This window comes from Scyliorhinus canicula, chromosome 7 (genome assembly GCF_902713615.1).
Source record: "Scyliorhinus canicula chromosome 7, sScyCan1.1, whole genome shotgun sequence".
NCBI lineage: Eukaryota > Metazoa > Chordata > Chondrichthyes > Carcharhiniformes > Scyliorhinidae > Scyliorhinus > Scyliorhinus canicula.
Window position 1 is genome coordinate 20,162,517 of NC_052152.1, and position 18,371 is coordinate 20,180,887.

The 18,371-nt window shown below is 44.5% G+C and overlaps 1 protein-coding gene across 2 annotated transcripts in view; it reads left to right on the forward strand.

Annotated features, from left to right (window-relative positions):
• Positions 1 to 12,641, forward strand: part of LOC119968768 (Down syndrome cell adhesion molecule homolog) — a 658,909-nt gene extending 646,268 nt beyond the window's left edge. For both annotated transcript variants that reach the window (XM_038801471.1, XM_038801472.1), the window contains one exon: positions 7,968 to 12,641. In XM_038801471.1, coding sequence (XP_038657399.1) covers positions 7,968 to 8,308 — 341 coding nt within the window. In that variant the 3' untranslated portion in view covers positions 8,309 to 12,641. The remainder of the gene's footprint in view (positions 1 to 7,967) is intronic.
• Positions 12,642 to 18,371: the final 5,730 nt, after the last annotated feature.

Below are 18,371 nucleotides of genomic sequence, written 5' to 3' on the forward strand. Positions count from 1 at the left end.
TCCACATGAGATGAGTTTCAAGAAGCCACAGAACTGTAGCATGAAACAATCTAAAATTAGGGGCCTCACGGTAGCATGGTGGTTAGCATCAATGCTTCACAGCTCCAGGGTCCCAGGTTCGATTCCCGGCTGGGTCACTGTCTGTGTGGAGTCTGCACGTCCTCCCTGTGTGTGCGTGGGTTTCCTCCGGGTGCTCCGGTTTCCTCCCACAGTCCAAAGATGTGCGGGTTAGGTGGATTGGCCATGCTAAATTGCCCGTAGTGTAAGGTTAATGGGGGGGATTGTTGGGTTACGGGTATACAGGTTACGTGGGTTTAAGTAGGGTGATCATTGCTCGGCACAACATCGAGGGCCGAAGGGCCTGTTCTGTGCTGTACTGTTCTATGTTCTAAAATTCAGACCTTGACTAACAGCCGTGGGTTATGAGACACAAAGATGACAAGAGGCGCAGTGTGGTAGCCATGGCTCAATTGGTTGCACTCTTGCAACCAAGGAACCTTGTGGATCCAAGCCCCTCTCCAGATTCTTCAGCAGAACATCTGGGTTAGTACTGAGGGTGCTTACATTGTCAGAGGCATCGGGTGGGATTCTCCATCCCGCCGCACCTGAAAACTGGTGCAGCGTGCCCCTGGGATTCTCCATCTCTCCAGCCGGCCAATGGGGTTTCCCATTGTGGGCAACCCCACGCCGTCGGGAAATCCCCGGCCTGCCGGCGACACGGAGAATCCCGACAGCGGGGAATCCAGCCCATTATCTTTCAGGTGAGACTTTAAAGCAAAGCTCCATCTGCCCGAAGGGTTGGCAGAAAAGGTCCCCCCTGTTTTGAAGTAGACCAAGGGAGCTGCCCCATAGTGTCCTGAACAATCACCTTCCCTCAACCAACATCAATAACAAAACAAATTATCCGAACGTTATCACATTGGATGGGATTTTGAGCCCCCCCCCCACCCCTCCTCTCCCCGCGCCCCTCCCCGCAATGTCTTTTGCGGCAGCAGAGGAAATTCACCATTGACTGCTGGCGGAATCTTCCGGCCTCACCGACCACCATGTTTTGTTTGGCTCGCCCGTTTCTTTCACCAGGGAACCCGCCATGGGAAGGGGAGGGGACGGGTGGGGGTCACATTCGGCAGGAATGGAAGATCCCACTGACGACACAAACCACAAAATCCGCCCCTTTGCTTTTTTTAACTGTAAACGGGCCGTCACGTTTCCTGCATTTACAACAATGACTACACTTCAGCAACCACCTCACTGACCGTAAACTGTTTTTGGACATCGTGAGGTTATGAGAAATGTGATATAATTGCCTGTATTCTTTTTGGTATGAAAAATGTCATCTTGGTGTTGCTCTGTGGTTGGGTTTTGACCATTTACTGTGGGGAATAATTCTTTACTCTGTACCTAGCCCAGGATAAATGTGACGTGGAGAGTAACATTGATGAAGAAGTGAAGTAATATTCCATTCCTCAGCACTGATTATCCTCAGCTTGAAAGATAGATCCCCTAAATACCAAACAGAGTGAAAGGGATGTTTGTCTTTCCACATGTAAATTGCAGTAGCTAGCTATGATTTCAGAGTTCTGATGCACTAAAGACACACAAATCATGGGTGGTTAGATCTTTGCTGTCATATATGTGAAGCAACAAGACAGAGGTCAGCATGGTCCAATCTTCCAGCAGTGCTGGTGATGGGTTCGCACTGCACACACTGGATATGATGCCGAACCACTCATACCATACATATTGCAAAAAAAAAACATTTTGGCAGCTATTTAAATTTTCCCTTCCGGGTTTAGGGGAAGCTCAGCAACTACCATCAGCCATGCCTTAACAGCAGCCGGTCTGCTCCGACTGGAATGTGACAGTCAGTGGCTTTCGGAGGCCAAGGGAGCTTCTATAACAGTTTTAGACTGATACTGGCGTTCAGAGAGTTAAATCAACCGAGGGCATGTTGCATAAACGTCGGTAGTGATCTCGTGAGTGCGGAAGCTGATTGGTGACACGAACGAGATGTTTTAAATGTTCGAATGATTCAATAGCATGGATGAAGAGAAACTGTGTCCGCTGCCAGGGAAATCTAGAACAAGGGGACGTAAACATGAAATTAGCTGGGTGATTCAGAAGGGAAATCAGGGCGTATTTTTCCACACCCAAGGTAATGAAAATCTGGTATTCCTTTGCCCAAAAGGCTGCGAAGGCTAGGAGAATTGTACATTCCAAGACAGAGATCAGAAGGTTTTTTGTTAGGTGAGGGATATAGAGTTAAGATTAAATAGAGTTGAGATAAAGATTAGCAATAATCTCTCTAAATGGAAGCCCAGGCTCGAGGGGCTGAATGATGAAATGAAAATGGCTTATTGTCACAAGTAGGCTTCAATGGAGTTACTGTGAAAAGCCCCTAGTCGCCACATTCCGGCGCCTGTCCGGGGAGGCTGGTACGGGAATCGAACCGTGCTGCTGGCCTACTTGGTCTGCTTTAAAAGCCAGCGATTTAGCCCAGTGTGCTAAACCAGCCCTTATCTATTCCTCTTCCAATGTTCCTCATACAATCTCAGCATACGCCAGGTAAAGGCCGATCATTCATTTATGGCTGGTGCATTCTGGCTGATTCGTAAACTTCAGGAATCTGGCACAAAGGAGTTAAAGCAGCATTTAAGCAATGTAACCTTAAATGTAGTTTGTATGTTGGGACTTCATTGCTATTCGATTCCCCGGGGAATATTCACCATTACTTCAGTGGAAAATCTCAGAGAAATAATGTACAGACACTCTGAATGATTAGTCTCAACTCACACTACCTTGAATCCATGCTCAGAATAAACCATTTGCACATAGGGAGTCAGGCTGAGCGTGTTAGTCTTAGCCACCCCATTCTCAGTCATACACAAATTTGCCCATTCCTCATAAATACTTTAATATTTCCATTTTCAAAAACAATCTCATTTCTGCTCTTGAAAAAAAAATTATGGATTGTTTCAACTGTAGTTTATGCCAACATCATCCATATTTTATCCTCCTGGTATGTAACCTCTCCTTAATCCATCATATATTTATTCTAAATTAGGCCTGATTACCATCCAGCTAAGCAGAGAAAAATATGCAGCCAAAGGCTCTAGGAAGGATGCTTTCCAAGTAAGAGAGCTCAGAGCCTCGGGCATCCGCAGAAAGCATTCTTGATTCATCGCCCATATTTAATTCACTCATTGTTCCCTCATGCAACCGGAGCAGCAGTTCAGCTTGAAGAGGTTTGCTACTCTCGAAGGTTTCCCCACAGCCTACTCCCAGGATCCCTGTCGATCTTCCAGGTAGTGGGTGACGGCAGGTCTGCGCAACAGTATCCTGACACTCCGACACCGGGCTAGACGGCACGGTAGAACAGTGGTTAGCACTGTTGCTTCACAGCACAAGGGTCCCGGGTTCGATTCCCGGCTTGGGTCACTGTCTGTGCGGAGTCTGCACGTTCTCCCCGTGTCTGCCTGGGTTTCCTCCGGGCGCTCCGGTTTTTTCCCACAAGTCCCAAAGGACGTGCTTGTCAGGTAATTTGGACATTATGAATTCTCCCTCTGTGTACCCAAATAGGCGCCGGAATGTGGCGACTAGGGGCTTTCACAGTAACTTCACTGCAGTGTTAACGTAAGCCTACTTGCGACAATAAAGATTATTATGTTAGATATTAGAATTTACAGTGCAGAAGGAGGCCATTCAGCCCATCGAGTCTGCATCAGCCCTTACAAAGATCACCCTACTCAAGCCCACGTATCTACCCTATCCCCGTAACCCAGCAACCCCCACGTAACCTTTTAGGACACTAAGGGCAATTTATCATGGCCAATCCACCTAACCCGCACATCTTTGGACTGTGGGAGGAAACCGGAGCACCCGGAGGAAACCCATGCAGACACGGGGAGAACGTGCAGACTCCGCACAGACAGTGACCCAGCCAGGAATCGAAACTGGGACCCTGGAACTGTGAATAAATTGTGCTAATCACTATGCTACCGTGCTGCCCTGTATAGAGATGCCATGCCCCAAGTATTCCCAACCCCCCGCAAACACCGGCCAACACTGGGATGTAGACTTGTCTACTAGGTGTGCCGACAACTGAATATTGGGATACATCCCAGCACCCCCACACTGGGATTCACGATTGAAACAGAACATTGGGAAGATCCCTCCTTCACCCTCATTGTTATAACAACGTTTGTGCATTTGCAGGCCGAATCTCGACATCATTTCCTGCAGCATCGAAATTCTGCCTCGTTTTTCCCTTCCCTCTACTGAGGGACTATCAATTTCACATAAGGCACAGGGAAAATGTAAGGAAAATGTTCCCTACTTTTAAGATGGATGTGGAATGAAACCACAGTGAGCCAGATTAGAGAGACACCATTCACTGGCCTCATGCACATCGCCAATATTATTGCTCCAACATTGAGGGCCACACTGTCACCTGATCTGGTTTTCCCTCCCCAGACCTCTGCACCTCTCTGTCTCTATTTCCTCCTTTAAAATGCTCCTTCAATCTCACTTTTTTGACTATTGGTTATCTGTTCCAGTGTCCCATATGTGACTCAGTGGGAAATTTTGTTTGATAACACTCCTGCAAAGAACCTCAGGAGGTTTTACTCTGTTAAAGTTGCTATATAAATGCAAGTTATTGTTGTTTTTGTATGGTTCCATAGCATCACAAAAACTATTGCTGCCTTTGTTTTAAAAACAGGATGTATGCATGTGTCTATTAATTTTCCTTTATTTTAAGCCACCCATGTATATTCTCATATCCTATCCTGATGTAAATAAATATATGGAAGGCTCCATGATAGAGTTTTATTATCGAGGATTTCTTTTAAGGAGACACTCTGTCGGTAAGTGTTTAAGAATGATATATCTAGCCGAGAGAATGTCCTTTCCCTTTAACCTGACGCAGATCACGGAGAACTGGTCTGGTTGTTCTTCGGGAAACAGGACTTTGTGCTGATTGTCAACATCAAAGTGAGGTCTTAAAGGCTTCTCAAGCATTTGTGTTCATTTCACTAACGAGTATAGTGTTGAGACATTGGTAGGTAGGAGCGAGAACGGGATCTTTAGGCAACCTGAAAAATGCATGAAGTAGTTTGTATTCAGATACTTTATAGGCAGTTAGCAGCTCTTATGTCGCATTGCTCATATCATTCCTTCATCTTTTATTCAGGAATTTTCCAAATGTAAATGTTAGAGCCGTTAACGGATGTGCGTCTCCCATTTATTGCAAGTTCAGCAAACGTTGCTGTTCTTGTTTAATTGTGCTCATGGCGTAATGAAGGACGATAAGCTTGGCAATTTGTTATTCTCTCTGTTATTGGTATGAATTCCTACACTGATGATGCTGAAGCTGATTGAGATGAGAAAGAGCAGGGGATTATGTTAGAGAATGTCCGCACACAACTAAAGCCATTTGCTTTTAGGTTCATGGCGGAATTCTCCAGTCCGCCAGCTGCATTTTCCGTCACGCGGGCCCCCGTTGGCAATGGGATTCTCCCTTCCCGCAGCCGGCCAATGGGGTTTCTCATTATGGCCACCCCATGCAATTGGCATGTCCAGACTGTCCAATTCACCTAACAAGCGTGGGTGCGCTGCCGGCGGAGCAGAGGACCCGCCGATGGAGAATTCCGCTGCATTTGCTTACCAACTAGGAATGAGGTCAAGAGCTTCAAAAGCTGTTATTTAGTGCCAGTTGCCTCAGCTCAGTTGCACACCCTTTTCAGTCACACACAAAGAGCTGGATTTCAGGGCCGTGGATCAGACGGGCCTACCCCCCACCATCCCACCCCGGCACATACGGCGTGATGATGTCTGTGTCAGCAATACAACATCATCATGTCAGCCTCCTGCATACTGCAAGGCGAGAGGGTGTGGAAATTGGAAGCCCGCCCACCATATTTAAGTCGGCAATTATAAGTTATCGAGCTTGTTAAAGAGCAGGTTGTGTGAAATGTTTCATTGCCGCTGCACTGTGCGGGTGCTGGAGGAAAAAAGGTTTGGGAGTGTTTCATGGCAGCAATGGCGAAGTGGTACAAGGGCAGAAGAAAAGGTCTGCCACCAAGGTCATGACTGAATGGAGCGGCAGATTCAGCTGTTGAAGGTGGCAGCCCCTACATGTTTTTGATGTAATTTATTATCTTTTTTTGGAAACTCCAGGTAGAACGGTGGAGAGATTGAGAGAGGAGGGGGCCTTTAGATTTTTTTCTGTTCAAGGCACATGTCGCATGACGACCCGGCCTAGACTCCAGATTGGGCACTGAGCCCCCTTCTGGGCTACCTTCCCAGAGGGTGACCATTAATTAGCCATCGGACGCTTGATTCTGTAATGTTCTCTGTATGCACAGATAGCGAGGTCTTTGTAGTTGAAGTGATCAGAGAACATATGGCTTTGTAAATGAATAAAACTGTTTGATAGAGGTGATAGAGGCCTTGATAGAGGTATTTGGGAAGTTTGATAGAGGTATTTGGGAAGTTTGATAGAGGTATTTGGGAAGTTTTATAGAGGTACTTGGGAAGTTTGATAGAGGTGCTGGAGAAGTTTGTGAGAGGTGTTGGAGAAGTTTGACAGGTGTTGGGGAAGTTTGATAGAGGTATCTGGGAAGTTTGATAGAGGTATTTGGGAAGTTTGATAGAGGTATTTGGGAAGTTTGATAGAGGTATTTGGGAAGTTTGGTAGAGGTATTTGGGAAGTTTGACAGAGGTATTGGGGAAGTTTGATAGAGGTATCTGGGAAGTTTGATAGAGGTGCAGGAGAAGTTTGATAGAGGTGCTGGGGAAGTTTGATAGAGGTATTTGGGAAGTTTTATAGAGGTACTTGGGAAGTTTGATAGAGGTTCTGGAGAAGTTTGTGAGAGGTGTTGGAGAAGTTTGACAGGTATTGGGGAAGTTTGATAGAGGTATCTGGGAAGTTTGATAGAGGTATTTGGGAAGTTTGATAGAGGTGCTGGAGAACTTTGTGAGAGGTGTTGGGGAAGTTTGACAAGTGTTGGGGAAGTTTGATAGAGGTATTTGGGAAGTTTGATAGAGGTGTTGCGGAAGTTTGGTCGAGGTATTTGGGAAGTTTGATAGAGGTATTTGGGAAGTTTGATAGAGGTATCTGGGAAGTTTGATAGAGGTATTTGGGAAGTTTGATAGAGGTATCTGGGAAGTTTGACAGAGGTGTTGGGGAAGTTTGATAGGGGTATCTGGGAAGTTTGATAGAGGTGCTGGAGAAGTTTGATAGAGGTGTTGAGGAAGTTTGATAGAGGTATTTGGGAAGTTTGATAGAGGTATTTGGGAAGTTTGATAGAGGTATTTGGGAAGTTTGATAGAGGTGTTGCGGAAGTTTGGTCGAGGTATTTGGGAAGTTTGATAGAGGAATTTGGGAAGTTTGATAGAGGTGTTGGGGAAGTTTGGTCGAGGTATTTGGGAAGTTTGATAGAGGAATTTGGGAAGTTTGGTCGAGGTATTTGAGAAGTCTGATAGAAGTGTTTGGGAAGTTTGATAGATGTATTTGCGAAGTTTGGTAGAGGTATTTGGGAAGTTTGATGGAGCTGTTGGAAATCGTGTAGAGTAAATAAGGGAAACGAGTTTCACTGATAAAAGGTTCAGTGTCCAAAGAACACAGATCTAAGGTAAGTTGTAAATAAACGACAGGCGAACCGGAAGATCCTTCCGGTCAGAAGGACCAGTAAACCCCATCCAGTGAACTCTAACAATCTGCTTTGAATGGCCTGAAAGAGTAGTGGAGGGATATTCAATAGTAACTTCAAAAAAGGAAATTTATAAATAGTTGTGTTGGAGAAGATGTCATGGTTCTAGTGAAAGAACCGGAGATGACGACGAATTGTAAAAAGCTTTCAAAGAGCCAGCAAGCGCCGCATAGAATCCTCCTGTGTGTTATGGTCCTACGATTTGATGACTGTCTTACATGTGCAGGAATGATCCTGTTATTATTGTCCACACAGGTGACCTTATGCATCTTCCGCCATACCTGAGGGTGGACTTCCTGATTCACCGAGGGGTAGCGGTTCCCAGCAGAGACCTTGGTCAAGGGCATGCCTGTCTGGAGCCACAGAGAAGGAGCACCCTGAAACGCACACAGGTCATGGAGCCAATCCCAGTGGAAGTAGCTACCAGGGACACACAGCAATGGCAATCAAGCACCGTGTCAACATTACCTCAGAGGGAAGGGGCAGACCGTGGCAAAGCTCCCAAATTGAGCAGCTCCCAAGAATCTCTACTGGACAATCGTGGTCACTTAAAGCAAGGAAACAACCCTTACGCAAAGTCCTACACCCTGGTATAACAACCGCATGTCTGTACAAGGCTGTAAATAGTTCGATTTAAAGCTACCTTTTTTACTGATTCCAATATTTATAATCAAAGATTTGCCAAAATATAAAAAAAAAATCAGACTTTGTTGTGATCCAGGGTGTGACATGTCTGAGCAATTGAATGTCTGTGCATTTTTTTTAAACAAGCCCTCTGATTGTCCGATATGCACAGATCATGGTGTTTCTACTTGTTTCCTACAAAATGCATGGAGACAGAATACGAGGACGTTGACAATAGCAAAAAAAACACAATGAGAGAGAGAAAAAAAATACCAATTTCTGCCACCCGCTAAAATGAGACGTGAACGGTTTAACTATTGCACAAAAAAATAGAGCAAACATTTGTTGTTGAAACAGCGATCACTGATTGATTGAAGAGTTTGCAGCCAAGTACACACGGCACCTTTTACAGTTAGCTAGACGTAGAATCATAGAATGACACAGCACAGAGGGAGGCCATTCGGCCCATTGTGGTGAAACTCCCTCAATTTCATTTTTTTCCCTAATGTCCACTTGGGTGAGGATTAACATTATTAAGTATTTTTTGAATTGTAACTAATCTATTTAAAGTAACATTACACCAAGAACCCACAAGGCTGGGTATCAAAGGGAAAGCTTGGCATCTATGTTTCCTTGATTTGGTTGATCTACAGTCCATATATATGCATTATCTGTGCTCATATGTATGTATATATACATATACACATGTACTATATATGTGGTATACATATATATAGTATACATACATGTATATATATTTCTCTATGTGTAAATGTAAATGGGTCTAAATTTATTTTAGGTAAACAAACATTAAGAGAGAGAAAGAGAAGGAAAACCCAATAATAACTGATGTTCCAGCTACATGTGTGTCTACCTCCTGAAGCTTGCATTAGTCAGACAGGTTCTGGCTTCAAGTTCTAACCAAAGTTTGGTGACCTTTAATTCTTTGCTACATAGTGTGTATGTGTGTATTTTCTGATGTTAAATTTTAACAGTTGCCTCATGCGGAACTTTTCAGTCTTGTTGTTATAATAAAAAAGCATTTTGAACAACAAAAACAAAACAAAAATAGATATATATATATATATATATAGATACATATATATGCACTATTATACAAAAGGATGAATGGTGATGTAAGGCAACTATTGCTCTGAGGGGGTGACAGATAATGTTATTTGATAATGAAAGGCTTTCTTATTGTCAAATCACTGCCACTTTTCACAGAAACCGAGCTAGCATATGTGGAATGAAACCCCCGCTCCAAAAACAGAATCTCACCAAGCAGAAACAGGATTTGACAACGTAAATCAATGAATTATAAACAGTTGGAATTGTGGAATATGAAGCAAAGGAAAACTGGTCTAATTCCTGTGTAAGGAAAGCAGAATGAATATGTTCAGGGACTGAAAACTGGCCCTGATTTTTGTGTCGGGTGACCAGGGATGAGTTTGACATAGATTTCAATGCACGGGTACACGCCTGCACACCTCCTCAGCAGGTAGTGAGAGTGCTTCAGTCTCTGAAGGGATTTGGATGTAAAACCGTCGAGGTTTCCAGATCCTTTCCTTACACCTCTTGCGATGGGGCCTGCTCCCCTCTGGGTTTAGCTGAGATGGTTTGGCTTTTTGAGTGGGCTGTCTGTAAATTTCTATAGCAGCAAGCCAAGATACCCAAAGTGTGCTTTTGAAAGAGTATTTTTTTTCTCTTCACATTGCTTCTGATGTGGAACCATAAAGTTTCTTCAATTAACTTTCCCTCGGTTACAAATATTGTAAAAAAATATTAATCCCACCCACACCCTCATCCCAATATCCAACATTGGGCTTGGGAGGAGGTGACAGTCCATAAATATGCTGATTTGATTCTGAATTCTGCCCAGGTTATTAACAATAGCAAGTAGTTTAGATTTTCCTCCACAGAAAGCACAAGAAAGGACCATTTTGAAGATTGTAGAGAGAGTTTTGCAGAACATTTTGATGTGATGAAGTCAGACTCAGATGCCTGTAAGAATTGTCAGGTGACCGGACGGTTGTTTAATGGTGCATTAAAGAAAAAAAAATATGGTTTTGAAATCATTCCATCCTCTGGTTGAACACTGCCTGTGTCTAAATAAACAACACCTTAGTACTATTTCCTTTCGGATACAACAGATTTCGGCATCCGTTTTGATCATGTTCCAGATGTGGTTCGGAGATCTGGAAGGATGAGCCACATGGACGAAATGGCCTGCCTCATCTGAATTTACCTCTGAGTTCGGGAGACAACAGGTCTCACTGACAACTGGAGCAGCCAGATGTTGGCTGGACAAGATTTATTGAGTGTACTTAGCCACACAGTATAAGGGGATGCGCCAGCTTAACTGACAATAGAGTCATATACCACAGCTGTGGTGATCATGTCCTTTGGCATCACTGTCTCAAAGAAAAGTCAGAGGTGTGATAAAATTGGCACAATTGAATATTATAATGATTCGCTGATTGAATCTCAGGTGTGCAGGCAATGGAATGAATCCTTTATCACCTTCAGTGCAGTTGGTGAATAGTCCACTATTAGTGTAGATATAACTTTCTCAGTGCAAAGCAGTCAGGATAATTGGTGAGGTGAGCTGATGCTCACTTTTCTATCATAGGTGCATAATGTAGCCAAACAGGTGGCATGTGTCTGGTGATGGAAAATTGGCACTTTGACACAGTGTGCAATGGAACAGTAGGGTGAGGGTTTGTGCTTGCGATTCTCATGTATGCCAAGTTCTCAATCTTGCTTGTATCAATCAAAGAGGCAAAAGTGTTTCCTCACAGAAAAATGGAGAATTAGTGGATGAACCATCTCTCACGTGGCCAAGTTAGAGGCTCGGTTGGAACCCACTAGCGCACTCAGTGGCACCAAAATACCTGATAATGGGAGCAATGTTAAAGAATGCTGAGGACTAAGAAATTATTTGAATAAAATAGTATACATTTTCCCTCCAAGGAGCCCATGTCTATTAGACACACAGGTTAATGCCCTCATGTGCCGCAAATAATACACATTTAAATGCTACCATTTGCACCATGTGCCTTGTTTGACATGTTGGCTCCAGGTGCTGCATTGATAAGATCATAGCTTGTAATCTCAACAGCAATGCATTTCTTATTGACCACAGATATGTGTGAATGCAACAGTTTTTGAATCACAAACTCTGTGAACCTAGTGCCTCATTCAGTGTTTTGCAGTTATTGGATTTTCATCAGTTTTCAAACTAACCATTGCAAGCAAGTTGTCGCACTAACCATTATGGGCTCCCAACCTAACTATCTCAAGGTCTGAAACTAACCCATTGGAAGCTCACAAACTACCGATTGGGGGCTTTCAAAATAGCTATTACAAACTTGACATTATTATTGCAAGTTAAAAATAGCAGGTGCTCAAACGAATCAGCGTAAATTCTTAAATGAATTCCAGCAACTGCTTGAATTAACCATTGCGAGCAAGCAGAGCAACCTTTACAAACATTCGAACTGACCATAGCACACTCTGAAAATAGCAATAGTTAACCCTCAAACTAACCATTGCAAGCTCTCATACTTCAGATCGTCCAAGTTCCGCCCACAGTCCAGAGACTCAAAATGACAGGTCTCCCCAGGGAAATGTTTTGAAGCTTTTCTTCTTCAAAAAGAAAATAACTATTTTTCTAATTTTTCTTCCACATAAGAATTGGGGGAAGTACTTTCAGCGGAACATTATCGGCAGGATCTGTCCTCCTCCTTAAATCAAATGAAAGAGTATTGCTGATGAATATTATTTATATATATTCCCTCCATGCCAATGTTGAATTGTCAAATAGCAACAAAATCCCATTTTAACATTTTTTACAATAAGGAATGACCGCACTGGATAGTACACAACAAATTTATTTAAAGTGAACATTTCTCTTTTAAAATTTTTTTTAGACAAGGTAATATTCACCTGGCCGATAATGTTCGGACTTCCAGATTGGGAAAACACCTCCTGCAAGATGTGAGGTATCTCTCTGTGTAACCGTGCCTCCCTCACTGAGGGAGGGGGGAGAAAGAGGGAGAGAGAGGAGCACTCTGTCATTATTTCAAAAGTGACAGACTATTTTGTATCATAATTTAGTGGTCCTTTGTCATCTGATCTTTCAGGAAATAAAGTCATTGTTCCGTCCCACGACTCTTTTACATCAGTCAGTCTGATACTGATCGCTGTTTGATTGCAAATGGTTTAAAAAAGATTTTTCTTTATTTACTGTTTGTGGGACGTTCCACCGATAATTGTGCAATAAAAACATTTTTTTTTGCTGCCCACCAGTCTTGAATGCGTACTTTCTTATGGAGCTGGGTTTTCAGTATTTAGCGATGTCTTACACATGCACGCCTTAGCAGATTTTCATTGAATGTTGGGGTGTAGACTTTGCACGCGGATCCACAATTATTCCCCCTCTCTAGTTACACTGAAACGCTGAGGATGGGTCTTCTTCCTGTATCATGTGCGGATGATGTTCTCACAATGGCACTAAACTTGAAGGGTTATTGCTGGAGGCATGGCGTTTGGAGGCTGTGGTGTTCTCACATCATTGCTTCTCTTGTTTATCTCAATGGTGAAGGCTCCAGGTAAGATAGGTGCTGCCAACATGACTTTGGTTAAGTAACTGACATGTACCTTGTAGATTAAATGGAAGCCAGTGAACATTAGCGATGGAAGGGGAGAATATTAATCCTGGTAGCAATGGCACCAACAAGTGAATGGCTCTGTTCTGGATCGTGTCAGATCTCTTGTATGTTGTTCAACTGCACTCACCCAGGCCGGTGGTAGATATTCCATTTCATTCCTTGAAGATAGTGGATAGCTTTAAGGGATCAGGAGATTAACCCATATCTCTCTTGCAGCCTCAATTCCGCACAGATTGGTCTCAGTATGTTTCAGTGGTGGTTCCTCCTACCACAACCCCCAAAGGTGTTGATGGGGATGGATTCAGTAATGGTGGAGCCATGGGAGTGCAAGGCGATGGCTGTGCTTTTGCTTGTTTGAGATGATCATTACGGTCAATCTCCCCATGTCTGCGTGGGTTTCCTCCGGGTGCTCCCGTTTCCTCCCACAAGTCCTGAAAGAGTTGCTGTTAGGTAATTTAGATATTCTGAATTCTCCCTCAGTGTACCTGAACAGGCGCCGGAGTGTGGCGACTCGGAGCTTTGCACAGTAACTTCATTGCAGTATTAATGTAAGCGTACCTGTGACAATAATAAAGATTATTATTATTATTCTATAGTCTGGCATGACCTACTTCATTTTCAAAGTGTTGTGCGTAATAATAATGACTTATTGTCACAAGTAGACTTCAATGAAGTTATTGTGAAAAGCCCTCAGTCCAGGACCTGTTCGGGGAGGCCGTAAGGGAATTGAACCCGCGCTGCTAGCCTTGTTCTGCATTACAAGCCAGCTGTTTAGCCCACTATGCTAAACCAGCCCCTTGGTTTAGTGCTGAACACTGTAAAATTATCACTGACCAGCCACGTTCCTGACTTTGGGATAGAGTATAAATAGACAAGTGATCAAGATCAGCTCGGGGTGACAGGCTCTCTTCCCTGAAGAACATTGTGAATCAATTAGGTTGTATGGAGGTGGCACAGTGGTTAACACTGCTACCCCATAGCATCAGGGACCAGGACTCAATTCCGGCTTGGGTGACTGTCAGCATAGAGTTTTATCATTTCTCCCTGTGTCTACATGTGTTTCCTCTGGATGTGCAGATTAGGTGTATTGGCCATGTAAAAATTGCCCCTTAGTGTCCAAAGATGTGCAGGTTAGGTGGATTGGCAATGGAAAATTTACCCCTTAGTGTCCTGGGCCGAGATTCTCCCCTACCCGGCAGGGCAGGGGGTCCAGGCGTACCGGAGTGGCGTGAACCACTCTGGCGTCGGAATTCTCCGCACCTTTAAGGGCTCGGCCCACGCCAGAGTGGTTGGCGCCCCGCCGACCGACGCGAACGGCCTTTGCCACCCGCCGACCGACGTGAACGGCCTTTGGCACCCCGCCGACTGACGCGAATGGCTGGCCGAAAGGTCTCTTCCGCTCCCGCCATGGTGGAGGCCGTGGCTGCAGCGGAAGAAAAAGAGCGCCCCCACGGCACAGGCCCGCCCGCCGATTGGTGGGCCCCAATCGCGGGCCAGACCACCGTGGGGGCACCCCCCAGGGTCAGATCGCCCCGCGACCCCCCCAGGACCCCGGGTCCCGCTCGCGACGCCTGCTCTCGCCGGCACCAGAGGTGATTTAATCCACGCTGGCAGGGCTGGCCTGACAGTGTCGGGACTTCGGCCCATTGCGGGCTGGAGAATCGCCGCGGGGGGGCCGCCAACCGGCATGGCGTGATTCCCGCCCCCGCCGATTCCCGGGTGGCGGTGAATTCCGGCCACGGCGGGGGGGGGTGTGGATTTACGCCGGCTCCGGGCGATTCTCCAACCCTGCAGGGGGGGTCGGAGAATTCCGCCCCTGATATGTGCAGGTTAGATGTATTGACCATCAAAAATTGCCCCTTAGTGTCCAAAGATGTGCAGGTTAGGTGGTGTTGCAGGAATAGGTGAGGGAGTTTGCCTGGCTCGGTGCAGACTCGATGGGCTGAATAGCCTCCTGCAATGTAGAGATCCTATGGATTCAATGGTATGACATTCAGAAATCCTTCATGTTTATTTTTTGTTGCTAGTCCATAAATTTACAAAACCTATTGACTTCAATTTTACAACTTACTGTGTTGGGACTTGGAACGAGCCTGGTACCAAAGCTACTGCATAACTGGACCCATAATTTCACAAATCGAGCTTGACACACGCATACCATTGCATTCTGAAAAAAACTTCAAGATTAAGGGATTACAACACACAGCTACACATGGACAAATTGTAATAATATGGGATTGCAACAACATTTTTCCATCTATACTCAACCCAGCTCAGGATGAAAATCGAAAGTGGAATTAATTTATCTCAGTCTGTATAGGGCATTGCATAGGGCATTGGTTAGGCCACACCTGGAGTATTGTGTGCAGTTTTAGTGCCCTTATCTGAGGGAGGATGTTCTTGCAATGGAGGGAGTGCAGAGAAGGCTTACCAGGCTGGTTCCTGGCATGGCGGGACTGTCATACAAGGAAAGACTAATTTGGTTCGGACTATAGTCATTGGAATTTAGAAGAGTGAGAGGGGATCACATCGAAACTTACAAAATTCCAACAGGGTTAGATAGGGTAGATTCAGAAAATATATGCCGGATTTTGGGTGAGGGTCCAGAACTGGTTTGTGGATAAGTGGTACACCTTTTAGGGCTGCGTTGAATATAAAAACTGGCAAGTCATGTTACAGCTGTACAGGATCTCAGTTAGGCCTCAATTGGAATATTGTGCACAATTCTGGTCACCACACTACCAGAAGGATGTGGATGCTTTGGAGAGGGTACAGAAGTGGTATACTAAGATGTTGCCTGGTATGGAGGGCATTAGCTGTGAGGAGAGGTTAGATGGACTCGGTCTGTTCTCACTGGAATGCCGGGGGTTGAGAGGTAACCTAATAGAGGTCTCCAAGATTACGAGTGGCATGGACAGAGTGGATAGTCAGATGCTCTTTCCTAGGGTCGGAGAGTCGAGTGCGAGGGGTCATAGGTTTAAGGGAAAGGTTTAGAAAAGATGTGCGAGGCACGATTTTTACACAGTGGGTGGTAAATATATGGAACATGCTGCCAGGGGAGGGGGTGGAAGCAGGTACGATAGCGGCATTTAAGGGACATCTAGACAAATATATGAATAGGGTGAGAATGGAAGGATACGCACTCCGTAATTGCATAAAGTTTTAGTTTAGGCAGATACCATGACCGGCACAGGCTTGGAGGGCTGAAGGGCCTGTTCCTGTGCTGTATTGTTCTTTGTTCTTGTTCTTTGAGTTGAGGAGAAATTTCTTCACCCAGAGAGCGGTGAATCTGTGGAATTCACTGTCACAGAAAGTAGTTGAGGCCAAAACGTTGTGTAATTTCAAGAAGGAATTAGATATAGCTCGGGGCTAAAGGGATCAAGGGATATGGGGGGGGGGGAAGGCGGGATCATGGTATTGAACTTGATGATCAACCATGATCATAATGAATAGCAGAGCAGGCTCAAAGGGCCGAATGGCCGCCTCCTGCTTCAATTTTCTATTGTCTTTGGTGTGAAAAATTGCTAAGAACTAATTTGATTGCTGTTTACAAATATTTTCTTCTGAGGGTTGTAAATCTTTAAAATCCTCTATCCCAGGAGGCTGTGGAAGCTCAGTCATTAAGTCATTAAGTACATTCAGGGTGGAGATGATTTTTTTTTGGGAATTCAGGTTGAAGAGCAGCCATGATTTGCAAAGGACCAAGATTTACTCCAAAAAGTGATGTCATTGCATACGTTCACCTGCCTGTAGGATTATTTGGTTATGATACTGAACTAAAGGTCCAGTGCTTGTGAATTTATATTATTATGAGGATGCAATATAGGGTGGGATTGTCTGGCCCGTCCACTGACTGCAAATTCCCGCCCAAGGTCAATGGAACCTTTACATGGTCCGCGTCCCGCCCGTGGGGATCTTGCAGCGGACGGGGCAAAAGAATTTTGAATTCAAATAAATCAGGACTAAAAGCTGACAGATCCCCTGGACCTGATGGCATCCTCAGGATTTAAAAGAGGTGGTTGCAGAGGTAGTGGGCACCTTGGTTAGGATCTTCCAGAATTCCAAATGTAACTTCATTGTTCAAGAAAGAAAATAGATAGAAAACAGGAGACATAGATCCATTAACCAGACAGCATAGGGAAAGTGCTTCTATTGGGGCACAATAACAGGGCAGTTATAAAATCATAATCTAAATAAACAGAGTCAACATGGATTTTTAAAGGGAAATCATGTTTGAAAAATCTATTAGACTTTTTCCAGCAGAATAGCTCAGGAGAAACCCAATGGATCAGATAGATTTGGATTTTCAAAAGGCAGTTGTAAAGTTGCCACTCAAGAGGTTGTTAACATAACAATAGGGCTCATGAGATTAGTGGTACTCATGGATTGAAAATTACTTCCGATGAAAAGGTTTGACTTTTTTTTCTCTCTCCACACTTGCTACCTGGCATTCGGGCGGGGGGGGGGGGGGGGGGGGGGGGGATTGTGACATAACCGAAACATCACCAGACTAGTAATCTAGAACCTCAGACTAGTGAGCTACGGACACAAGGTCAAATCCCACTTTGGCAGATGGCGGAATTTAAATTTAGTTAATAAATAGTCTGAGGATATAAAGCTACTCTTAGCGGGTTTCCTCCGGGTGCTCCGGTTTCCTCCCACAAGTCCCGAAAGACGTGCTATTAATTTGGACATTCTGAATTCTCCCTCCGTGTACCCAAACAGGCGGCGGAGTGGGGCGACTCGGGGCTTTTCACAGTAACTTCATTGCAGTGTTAATGTCAGCCTACTTGTGACAATAAAGATTATTATTATTAATGGCAACCGTGACAACTATCGTCGATTGTCACAGAAGCGCATCCAGTTTACTAATGTCCTTGAAGGGAGTTAATATGTTGTCCTCACCTGGTCGGGGTCACATGTGACTCCAGGCCCACAGCAATGTGGTTGACTCTTAACTTCCCTCTGAATCTACCTAGCAAGCCGCTCAATTCTGGATCAATTAGGGATGGGCAACAAATGCTGGCCTTGCCAGCAGCTCCAATATTCTATCAAAGAATTTTTAAAAAACATGAGTAGTTCCTGAATTTCATGTTTTTTATTTTAGATTTCCAGCATTCGCAGTATTTTGTTTTCATATTACTTTTAAAGATTTATTGATGATTCGTGGATGAACAGAAAGTTCAGTCTGTAGGGACAAATGCATCATTTTCTGTTGGCAGGTTGTAACTGGTTGGATGCTGAAAGAATCCGTGCTTGGACCTCAGATATTTTCAACCTATATCATTGATGAAGGCGAGTCTGACAATACAAAGTTAGGTGTAAAAGTAAGCTGTGAGGAGGACACAAAGAAACACAAAGG